Below are 12,520 nucleotides of genomic sequence, written 5' to 3'. Positions count from 1 at the left end.
TGTAATACTGATTGATCTTAGAGGAAATGCTGCTTCCCTTCTGAAAGAGATCACTGCTCTTCTCATTCTAATTGCAGTCTCAGCTTGTACCATTGTAATTCTTAGTGTATGCAAATATAAAACCATAACTGGCTAAAAAGAATGTGGGTGTTATTAAAGAAGGAAAAATATTTAAGTGCAAATGTTTATGTATAAACATGAATGGTTATTGCCTTAAAATAAACAACAATTAGCAGCAAAATAAAACAAAACAGCAGAAACCCTGAAGATAATAAATCTGTATAGTGACTCATATAGTGTTCTTCCTTCCAAGGAAAAGTAAATAATATGTAAAAAATTAAAACTCTTACTATGAACCCAACTATTTATTTCATTCAGGTAAAAATACCTTCCTGTTCTATTTCCCAGGATTGCTCTTGGTTCTGCCCCCCGTTGAAGCCAGGCTCCATCCCATTTTCTAAACTGATACCCATTTTTTCTTTCCAAGCTTATTTTCAGCCTTCTATCTGGTTTAAAGCGCCACCTGGTGCTCTCACAACTGAAAATACCTATTTGCAAGATAATGTGGCTATGTTAGTACTAGCCACAGCTGATCAAACAAAGCAGCTAGAGTTATGGAATTGGGTAATAACAATTATTAATAACTACAGGACAGAGAAATGAAAGTTGTTGTTTTTTCCCAACCAAATGCATCATTTACCGAGGAAAACCGATTTCTCAGGAGCTACAGGTCTTCAAAAATATTGGGAGGGGGATTCAAAGTCCAAACCTGAACCCAGATCCTAATTTTCTTGTGAGAATTATTTCTATTACAAGCCAAAGCATACCTCTGAATCTAAGCACTTTGATACCATCGATCATGAGATGTTGATTGGCATACAAGACCTACCAGCAATGGACAACATAGCAATAGGTTTGTTTCTTTTATTCTCCATCCTGAGGTCTCCCTAAGGAAATTAAATCTAAGGACAACTGAAGTCAATAAGTTTCTTAGGAACCATGATGATTATGCAACAGTAAATCTTAATATCCCCTCTGCCCTCAATCTTAAACCAATGCTTCTCTGTAAAGCCAGTTTTGAGGACCCCAAGAAGTTGTGATGGTGACAGGAGAGTGTTATTTAGAGGGCAGTCCAAATGTAACAGATGACTGTGACTCTGCTTCTGCCTGAGCTTATTGGCTACCACTGGCTGTCTGAGTTTTAGAGGAAGGGACTCATAGAAGATTAGAGTTGGAAGAGACCTCAGGAAGTCATCTAGTCCAACCCCCTGCTCAAAGCAGGACCAACCTCAACTAAATCTTCCCAGCCAGGGCTTTGTCAAGCTGGGCCATAAAAACCTCTAAGGATGGAGATTCCATCACTTCCCTAGGTAACCCATTCCAGTGCTTTACCACTCTCCTAGTGAAATATCTTTTGTAATATCCAACCTATTCTCCCCCACTGCAACTTGAGACCACTGCTCATTGTTCTGTCATCTGCCACCACTGAGAACAGCTTATCTCCATCCTCTTTGGAACCCCGCTTAGGGTAGTTGAAGGCTGCTATCAAATCCCCCCTCACTCTTTTCTTCTGTAGACTAAATAAGCTCAGTTCCCTCAGCCTCTCCTCATAAGTCATGTGCTCCAGCCCCCTAATCATTTTTGTTGCCCTCCGCTGGACTCTCTCCAATTTGTCCTCATCCTTTCTGTGGTGGAGGCCCCAAAACTGGACGCAATACTCCAGATGTGGCCTCACCAGTGACGAATAGAGGGGAATAATCACTTACCTCGATCTGCTGGCAATGCTCCTATTAATGCAGCCCAATATGCTGTTAGCCTTCTTGGCAACAAGGGTGCACTGTTGACTCATACCCAGCTTCTCGTCCACTGGAGGAGAGGCTGAGAGGATTGGGAGTCCTCCCACAAACAAAATCTCTCTATAGGAGAGACAGATTCCCAAAACTGGCCTTGAGTCTCACATTAGTCTTTTGTCCATACACTTACATTTTTTGGGAAACAAACATCTGACAAAATCAGGCAGCGTTGATGGGTGCCTAGGAACAAGCAGCTTGAGACTCAGCAGAATAATTTATGGGAGTCTTACAAACATACATAATTTATGACAATTTGATTGCAGCAGATGATGGAGAAATATGGACTAGATATTAATCTCTTATTCTTCAATTCTCAAAATACCAAAAAGGCAGCCCTTCATTTCAAGCACCTTTTTACATATAATTTTATAGGCTGAATGGGCCTACACAACACTTTCATTGGGAAGAGACAAAAATTATGTTTGTACTGCACACTCGCACACATGCATGTGGATTTTAAAAAATTACTAATCTTATGCTTGCATGGTTTATTCAAAGGGAAATCAAGCATCAAGCAAAGGCCTACTGGTACAGAAGGAAACCATGGCGACCATTAACCATGCTACTCAACTTGTGCAGCAACTCGGCAACATAAAAGACAACATCCAAGGTAAACAGAATTTTTCTGGTTCAGCTTAATGTCAAGAATATATCAATAAAATCTCCACTGGAGAAATGTCACAGGAGTAGTGCTATAAAACCATCAGACATAGAGTTTTAACAGCATATGAAGCCAGGATGAAAATTTATCTTTCTCAACAAGCTATTGTGACCAGTGTCTCAGGTATCCTCCATTATAGAGTGCTGCACTTCTTTTCTCTCTCTCCTGACATCTTCCTCAGAAAGTTAAATCTCAGGTCAAGTACATATGAAATCAATTATTTTGTGAAACATAAAAATATTATACAGGCTGTAGTTTGTATGTATGTATGTATGTTTGCTTGGTTTTGGTTTTTTTTAATCTCGATTAAATAGAGTGGATGCCCACATATTATAGTGACCGAGGCTATATAACTAGCTAGGTAGACAGAGACAAACTAAAGCTTTTCCATGTAGACCCATTACAGAGAATTGTAGTTCTTTATCATGGCAGCACTAAATTAGAATGTATCTGTCCCTAGAATCAATTTTGATTTTAAAAGTAACTTTCTACAAAGTTTCTATATGGAAAGATCGTTGTGATTTTTAGAAGAATTGTGTCAATAAAATAACAAGATATTTAAAACCCAGGGTGAAATCCCAGCCCCACTGGCAGTGGGAGTTTTGTCATTAACCTCAATGAAGCCAGGATTTCATCCCATTTTATAAATCTATTTTTTTTTCATTGTGATTTTCTTTGCTTCCAATTTGGGGAGACAGCATAGTCTAATAGATTGAATATGAAACTGGACATCCTAAATTCGAATCCCACCTCTGCCACTGACTTAGTGTGTAGTCTTTGATTAGTTATTTAACTTTATTGGCCAGACTCTTTGTTCTGTTAGAGAAACTATGCAATTTTCTTTCAGTGCAAATCTGCCACAAAGGTGGCAGATATAGCCAGTGGAGGAATACACCCTGGCAAGGAGAGCCCTTGGATGGCCTAGAAACACCACAATGGCTGCTACATCCTTGCCTACACTCTCACAGCCTAGTGTAGGGAGTGTAACCAGAGCATTATTGCAATACAGTAATCCTTGGTTACCATGACAGCTCTTGGAAGCCACTGGCAGCCAGTGCAGATTCTGCTGTAAACTCCATCAGGAGACAGTCCTAGCTCTGAGCCAGCTGGGGACTGGGAAGCCACAAAGGTGGCTTGAAACCATCTTTGATGCCTTCCCCTCTGGTCTTGTGTTGAACTCAGCTTGACCAAAGCAGAAAATCTGGCTTATTTTTTGTCTATTTCTTTGTTTTCAAAATAGTGTTAAGACAGAGTGTCTGGGGACATGCCCACAAGTAGGGTGACCAGATGTCCCGATTTTATAGGGACAGTCCCAATGTTGGGGTCTTTTTCTTATATAGGCTCCTATTACCCCTCCTCACCGTCACAATTTTTCATATTTGCTGTCTGGTCACCCTACCCACAAGTTGTATTTCCTGACAAAATAACAGTTGTGGATTAACCACTGGGGGAGCGGGACCCATGCCCAGGGGCCTCGGCCAACTGGGGAGCCCTGGAAAATGGGCCCCCCTTCACCCTGACCTACTCCATCCATCCAGCGCTCCTGCCTGGGAACAGGGGAAGCCCCCACGCCCGACCCCATTTCCCTGGTAGGAGCGTGGGGGGGGAGGGGACTGCAGGCAGAAGGGGTGGGGAGGGTCCCCCCACTTACTCTGGCCCAGGGCCCCACAAAAGGGTAATCCACCGCTGCAAAAGAAGTAATTGCTTGGAGGACTTGAACCAGAGGGGTAACTGACACTAGATCCAACCAGCCAAGGTCGCATGTGAAAAGTGGCATCTATGCTAAGTTTTTAAGCCTTTGAAAGACAGGTGTAAAGGATCTCTGTGTCTTCATGGTCCATCTCTTAGAGAAAGTGGAGAGTCCAAATCCTTTTATGTGTGTACATAGCTGGAGAAAAGTGTTTTGGAAAACAGGGGTTATCCACCCTGGCTCCAAGTGGGCTTGATAAAGAGGTTGGGTAAGGGAGAAAGACTCATCTCTAGACATCAGCACAATGCTGGCAAGCAGACCAGAGTGGTCAGAGACAGAGGATTACTTTCAGCTCTTTGCTTTTCTTTTTCTTCTCTGTAATTAAGTGGAGAATGCCTCATCTAGTTTAGCTGATGAAAAATGTAAATCTAGATTCTATTAAACAAAGTTTCTTTTAGTTTAACTCCATTTTCTCTCATTTTTGAATAAATCTTAGTTTTGTTAAGATTCCTGTCATATGAGTAATTTCATGCAGGCATCTCCAAAGGGAAAAGAATATTGTAACCTCTAACCTCAGTCAAGGGGACAGACAGAGGTTTCCACTCCAAGCCAATTGTCATCAGGCTGTGGAGTTTTCAATTTAGTTTGGATACAGATATTGCATCTCTGCAAAGGAACTTAGATTTTGTCTCTCTTTCTCCTTTCTTCCAAAGAAAACATTGCCTTTAGTGAATGAAAGTACAGTTTTGTAAACTGACTGTCTACTGCAAAGTGTCATAAACTGTTGCTGTGATACTGTTTCACGTCAGGCAAAGAATAGAACAAGCTTAAGGTCTCCCAAAACTAGCAGAGTGCAACAAGGAGACTCTTCATATTAAAATGTTGTGACAAGCTGTCACCTACTGTCTTGGAGTCCAACTCATCTGTGAACTGACTGTCTAGAGATGCAGATAACACTTCTAAAATCTATCTTTGTGTATTACTATTGCAATACCAGCATTCTCACCAGCAACATATATACCAAAATATACACACTTTACAACTAGCAAATAGGCCATTTTATACCTTCCCAGATGAAGAAATAACTTTTTGATTTAGGGACTAAGAGACTGTTTGCATTTTCAAGAGTTTTTATTGTCAGTAATAGGGACAAGTGACAACAAAGAGTCCTGTGGCACCTTATAGACTAACAGAAGTTTTGGAGCATGAGCTTTCGTGGGTGAATACCCACTTCGTCGGATGCAAGTAGTGGAAATTTCCAGGGGCAGGTATATATATGCAAGCAAGAAGCAGGCTAGAGATAACGAGGTTAGTTCAATCAAGGCGGATGCGGCCCTCTTCTAGCAGCTGAGGTGTGAAAACCAAGGGAGGAGAAACTGGTTTTGTAGTTGGCAAGCCATTCACAGTCTTTGTTTAATCCTGAGCTGATGGTGTCAAATTTGCAGATGAACTGAAACTCAGGCTATGGCTACACTTGCACTTCAAAGCGCTGCCGCGGCAGCGCTTTGAAGCGCTAAGTGTAGTCAAAGCGCCAGTGCTGGGAAAGAGCTCTCCCAGCGCTGTCCGTACTCCACCTCCCTGTGGGGAATAACGTACAGTGCTGGGAGCCGCGCTCCCAGCGCTGGGGCTTTGACCACACTGGTGCTTTGCAGCGCTGCAATTTGCAGCGCTGGAGAGGGTGTGTTTTCACACCCTGCTGCAGCGCTGCAAATTTGCAAGTGTAGCCATGGCCTCAGCAGTTTCTCTTTGAAGTCTGGTCCTGAAGATTTTTTGCTGCAGGATGGCCACCTTAAAATCTGCTATTGTGTGGTGTCTGTTAGTCTATAAGGTGCCACAGAACTCTTTGCTGCTTTTACAGATCCAGACTAACACGGCTACCCCTCTGATAAGTGACAACAGTGAGCATCTTCCCAAACACAACTGCACTGAAGAAAGATACTCCAGTCAGAGATTATTATCTCTATTCCAGAATATTGATGGCACCTTCCTATCACATGGACACATAAAACTGAGATTAAACCAACTGCAGCTCCTCCTTTTGTATCTACAAGAAGCAATAAAAACAAATGAAATATACTTGAAAGCTTCCCTGTTCCCTGTGCCATAAAGGCCCAAGCTCTATCTTACAGCACATTTACATTACTCAAGCATTGACAGACCAAAAAGGAAAAGTGCATGTGATACCAATATGTAAACACTGATTTAACCTGACCTTTGAACATCCCCTTTCCAGTCAGGGTTGGTATAGATCAATACTTGGGGGTTGGGCATTTATGCAAAATGTATGTGCTATAGGAAGTGGTTTAGATGATGCAATAGAGGACACTCTTCCCTCCATACCAGTACTGAATGGGTGCCTGAAATTTTAAGGGGTATTATAAAGTAAGAAGTGTGCTTCTACACATGAGACCTAAAACTGAGATCCTAACCAGTTGTGGATATTAGAAGTTCCATGGAACCTTTTGAAAAGAAGTGGTGTTAAGTACAACTTCATTGTCCTATCCAAACACCAACTACATGGGTTTGCCAACTACTATTTCAATTACTTGGGTAGTTATTTTGGGTAGTGAGCTTTAATCCTTTTCATTTATTGCCCTATTATGTAGTACTCGTGCGCACTGTTGAACAACTACTGGGCTTCACTCTAGATGACTCAAGGCTTAATGTGGGCCCAAAGAAGTGTCATGCCCATAATCCCTGCATTCCTTCCTACCCTGCCTATCTTGTCATGTCTCTCCATATGTCTTGGAAACCTAATACCTGTCACCTTTCATCCTTTTCCTTCTGTCTCTTTTTCCATTGTTCTTTTTTCTCCTTTTGCTGTCTCTCCCATCTGTCCTTTTCTTTCTCTCCTTTCTCTCTTGTATTTTTATCCTCTTCTCTTATATGCCTTCCTTTTTTCTCTGCCTCCATGGACCATTTGTTATTCCCCCTCTCTGACAGAAATAGGATGCCCTGGTGCCGTGCTTGGTATGTACTTATGTCAGGGACTTGGCAAGGGGTGAACTGACATGTGTAAACATTCTGGTCGATTGCTCAGAATAATTTGTGCTATGTACACCCAAATGGTTCTAACATATTAAGGGGAGTTGTGGTAGAAGTTTGTGGATTGCTAAAAATAGTTTAGCAGGAAAGAAAAACAAATATGTATTAATATGTAGGCACTAGGAAACATTTGTGACAATCTGATAAACATACTGTGAAACATGTTGTAAATAGACTAAGAGTATGTATACACTATGAAATTAGGTCCAATTTATAGAAGTCGATTTTTTAGAAATTGATTTTATACAATCGATTGTGTGTGTCCCCACTTAAGACCATTAACTCGTCGGAGTACGTCCACAGTACAATGTAACCCTGCTAAATTAGACCTAAACTCATAGTGTAGACCAGGGCTAACTCATCAGACATTGTTTCTGAAGTTAGTGGACAGAACTATCAGTGTCAGCTTTACTCTGTGTCAGACCCATTTCACCTACCATCAACCTGAACTGGATTCAAACCAGGGCCCTAGGGACGAAAGTGTTCCAAAAAAGTTCACTTCACTGTAACTATGTTGGAGTGACATTCTGTTTCTTTGTCCTCAGAAATTAGCAGCAAGATGAAATACTATGGAATCCAGCATGAGCTGAGCACTGAAGATATCATTCAGAAACTGAACTTGGCAGAGGAGATGCTGAGGGAAATCCAGCATCGCAAGCCTTTCACCAATCAGAGGCTGCTTGCGAATAGTGAGGCTGATGCTGCACAAGAGCGTGAGTTTTAGGTCTCCATCTATTTGTGTGTTTATTCTGGTGGAAAGGCACAGTATAGTAACAATGTTCCAGTAGTAATCAGCCCATGGTAACCAGTGATGTTGAACCTATGTGAAGAATCTGCTCATAGATGCTGGCTGTAGTGGCTGGCCAGCTGGACTACTCATGGCTTAAGAAAACACATGCTATTATGGCAAGCATATGAAATCTGTGAAACTATTAAAGGTCTTCATCTAGAGTTTGCAGTAGATTAAGTAATCACTGCTTGAACAAGGGGTTAAAGGTGATTGTGCCATGCCACCATGCCTCTTTCCCAAGATTGCTGATTGCAAAAGGAAAAACATGAAAAAATGGGAAAGGTTAGAGTAAGCCATTATCTGTCAGAATGAGGACTATGTAGACTTACAGGACCTTATTCACCACTATGAATATATCTAGACTACAGCTGGAGGTATAATTTCCAGCACAGGTAGATGTACACACACTAGCTTTGGTCATGCAAGCATGCTAAAAATAGCCACCATGATGTGGGTAGGGGCATGGGCCAACCAACTGAGTACAATCCCATCCGAGAATATACGTACGTACTAGGGTGGCTAACCCACAGGGGCGGCTCTAGAAATTTCGCCACCCCAAGAAGGGTGGCATGCCACGGGGGGCGCTCTGCCGGTTGCCGAGAGGGCAGCAGGCGGCTCCGGTGGACCTCCCGCAGGCGTGCCCGCGGCTTTGGTTGACCACCGGAGCCCTGAGACCAGCGGACCCTCCACAGGCGTGCCTGCGGGAGGTCCACCGGAGCTGCCTGCCGCCCTCCCGGCAACCAGCAGAGCGCCCCCCGTGGCATGCCGCCCCAAGCACGCGCTTGGCGTGCTGGGGTCTGGAGCCGCCCCTGCTAACCCGTGCCACCACCCATGTCGCCAGTGCTACACTGCTATTTTTAGTACACTAGTTTGATCAAATCCAGTGTAAATACATCTGGAAATTATACCTCCAGCTGCAGTGTAGACACATCCTGTGTGCCTCCAAACTTAGGCCAGGGTAACGCCACTGATTTCCATGGGGTTCGCCAGCATAAAACTTGAGTCACACTGTAGTGAATCAGAGCCACAGTTAGCTCACTATTATTTCCAACCTGGCCTAGGTAATTTTGGGAATATTGTACCTTGAAGGGTAAGACAATAAGTACTCTTTCATCCAGAGAATAAAAGTATGGACTAGTTAGCTGAGACTGTAAACAAACGAAAAACAATCCTGCCCATTTCTATAATAATTCATTGTAATTTGAAATTTTTATAAGGAAGTTAAAATGAGACAACGTTTGTTTTTTTTCCCATTCAGAAGAATAGTTAGAAATAAAGTCTAGCTAAGTGTCATAGGTCAGTACCCAAGTTCCCTGCAAGCAAATGTGTTTTTACTGACTCCCTGATTAAGGACAGCCACTCAGGTCATAAAGTTGGTCTGATGCTGGTATATGTAAACTCCATCAGAAAGAGCATACCCTGATCTTGATCTTTTTGGAAAGTCACATGTAGCTAGATTGGTAACTCATGCTGTGAAGGGAGAGAACAAAAGAATTCAGAAAGATTAATCAATAACCTCTGACTCTTCTCTCAGTACTAAGGCAGGTTGAGGAGTGGCAGCTGAGGTATAATGACACCAGATCTCTGTTTCCCATCGTATTGGACCAGCTCAATGACTATAACATGAAGCTGTCAGACTTACAGGAGGCTCTGGACCAGGCTCATGACTATGTCAGGCAAACGGAGGATACAAATCAGGAAAATACTGCCAAACTCCAAGATAATGAGGTACTGTGCAGCAGCATGTATATTGTAAGTGTGTCTATGAGCAACACCTTTTCCCTGACAAGGACATTTTAAATGTTGGATTCTAAAAATGTGTAGCTACAGAAATGACAGTGTAGAAACTTTCCTCTGTGTGAGTTTCTGTATTGTGGTTTGATGTTATTATCACCAGAGGGATTGCTGTCTAATGGCTAACACACAGAAATGGGAGTCAGGACTCCTGGATTCTGTTCCCAGCTCCACAGTTGATAAAGGGTACGTTTATACTTACCGTCTGGGTCGGCGGCTAGCGTTCGACTTCTCGGAGTTCGATATATCGCGTCTAATCTAGACGCGATATATCGAACTCCGAACGCGCTCCCGTCGACTCTGGAACTCCACCACCGCGAACGGCGGTGGCGGAGTCGACGGGGGAGCCGCGGACTTCGATCCCGCGGCGTCTGGACGGGTGAGTACTTCGAACTAAGGTAGTTCGAGTTCAGCTACGCTATTCACGTAGCTGAACTTGCGTACTGTAGCGGGTTGGACTCACCGCTGCGGCGCCTCCTGCTGGTGACTCTGGGAATTAGCTCAGTCCAGTGTTCGGAGCGCCCTCTGCAGGCTGGTGATCCACCTGTCCTCAGGCCCCCCCGTGTCCCTCCCTGGACCTGGTGCCCTCTTACATGGGGTGCTGCCCCCTAGCAGTAACCCCGTTCTCTCTGGGTTTCCCCTCCTCAGGGAACCCTCACCCTCTATCCCCACCTTGCCTCAGTATTGGCTACTGCCAGTCATTGTCTAGCCCCACACTCTGGGGCAGACTGCAGTATCAGCCTACTCATCACAGGCAAAGGGGTTTGGACCTGCTACCTTGGCCTACCCCTGGGCTGCCCTCTGCAATCTCCAGTACCTGTTGGCCCACTGCTAGGCCGCAGCCTGGGGCTTTCTAGGCTGGAGCTCCCCAGCTCCTCAGCCTTTCCCCAGCCCTGCTTCACCCTAGGTACCTTGCCTATAGCCCCTGCAGCCAGGCCCTTCTTCCTCTTCAGGCAGAGGAAGACTGTCTGCGCCTCTCTTCCCTGGCCTTCTTATAAGGCCCTTGGCTCAGTTTGGGGCGTGGCCCCACCTGCAGCCACTCCCTCAATCAGCCCAGCTTTTAGAGCAGCAGCTCTCAAGCCCTGCCAGGCCACTTTTAAACCCCTCACAGCAGGAGCAGGGGCCACCCTGCTACACGTACCTTAGTTCGACACCCGCCCTTAGTGTAGACCAGGCCAAAGTGTGTCACCTTATGAAGACCCTAACTTCATAGCCCTGGCCCATGGGCCACAGTGAAATATGTAATGGTGCATTCTGCCGCATGGATTTGGCACTCTTAGTCTAGATGTAAGCTACATAAGTGCTAATAAAAGTTAGCTGCTATCCAGAGCTTCAGAAGATGAAGACATGGTCTCTGCCCCAGGGAGCTAACCAAGACACAGGTTTGACAGCTCAAACATATCTGAGATACATTGCAATAAATCCATGGCAAGGATTTCACGGCTCAGCCTTCTCTGCACAACGTGACTACTCTTAATTTAATGGGGGTAATCAGGATACAATTCAGATCTTCCTGTTTCAGAAGAACAAATCCCCCTCACTATAACTAAAGGAGAATTTCCTTTAAGTATTATAAGCATAGGTCCTATAAGAAAATGAAGCAGTTTTTGTTCCATTCTGCAGAAGGCAGTGGTGTGTTCACACACACACACACACACACACACACACATTCAGATGAAGATCCACATTTCAAGCAGTCAGGGTTTAATTATTTTAAATACATTCTATACATAGTAAATTATTTAAAGAGGGATTTGAATAAAGAGAGTGAGACTGTTTGGAGCATGCATCGAAGAGGTGCAAAGAACAGTGTTGAAGTAGGATGCAAATAAAGTATTCAGGAATGGTGCCTTGAGAGTCAGGATGAGAGTCTTGGTGTCGCCAGCATTCATGATTTTATCACGAGCGTGATGGCTTTGGCCCATTTTGGGGTAACTCACACAGTCTCGTGATAAAACACAGGCAGCTCAGGAATTTGCGAAAGCTGTCTGTAGAGTTTCAGAGTTTGCCCACTAGAGGCATATGTGCTGCAGGCCATCGTAGCTGCTGTCTGCAGTAGCAGGGTGGCCCTGTGCCCAACAGCACCACAGAGCAGGCCCAGGGCTGCTGGCCCCCTCTAGTGTTGGTGGCAGCAGCTGCCTCAAACACCCATTCTTCACACACACGCACACACACACACACACACACACACACACACACGGGAAATTGGAAGTAAAAGCCCAAGAAAAGCCCCCTCTCCTGCAGGCTAGAGACAGGAGACAGCTGTCAGTGGAGAGCCAGGAAATAGCAAGGCCTCTGGGCAGTGGGAGGCAGGGAAGGCACTTGGCAGGGAGCAGCCACACAAGGGAGCTGTTGCCTACAGATTTGTGTGTCCAGTTTGTATGTTTTAAGGTTGAATTTTCACCCTTTAATTGTCACATGTATTGGGGTGGACAGAGGAGTTCAAAAACCAGACAACAACTAAAAAACATGATTTGTTGGGGGGGGGGTTGTTTTTTTTTAAACCTCATGATTTTAGGCCAGTCGCATGTGCTTTATATATATATTCCAACTCATGGTTTTTGAATTCTTGGGGTTGGCAATATTGGTAACTTGAACTTGATGTGGAAGGTAAATAAAAACAACAACATAGATGATCAAAGAGAGGAACAACATGGTCACAGGAACCAGATTTTAAATCACAACAT

The 12,520-nt window shown here is 44.1% G+C and overlaps 1 protein-coding gene across 2 annotated transcripts in view; it reads left to right on the top strand.

Annotated features, from left to right (window-relative positions):
• Positions 1-12,520, top strand: part of LAMA4 (laminin subunit alpha 4) — a 139,002-nt gene that overhangs the window by 65,451 nt on the left and 61,031 nt on the right. For both annotated transcript variants that reach the window (XM_045010233.1, XM_045010234.1), the window contains 3 exons: positions 2,352-2,463; positions 7,795-7,962; positions 9,574-9,767. In XM_045010233.1, coding sequence (XP_044866168.1) covers positions 2,352-2,463; positions 7,795-7,962; positions 9,574-9,767 — 474 coding nt within the window. The remainder of the gene's footprint in view (positions 1-2,351; positions 2,464-7,794; positions 7,963-9,573; positions 9,768-12,520) is intronic.

The sequence above is a fragment of the Mauremys mutica genome, chromosome 3 (genome assembly GCF_020497125.1).
Source record: "Mauremys mutica isolate MM-2020 ecotype Southern chromosome 3, ASM2049712v1, whole genome shotgun sequence".
NCBI lineage: Eukaryota > Metazoa > Chordata > Testudines > Geoemydidae > Mauremys > Mauremys mutica.
The sequence above is the reverse complement of the archived record's forward strand: the minus strand, read 5'-3'. Positions and strand labels throughout refer to the sequence as shown.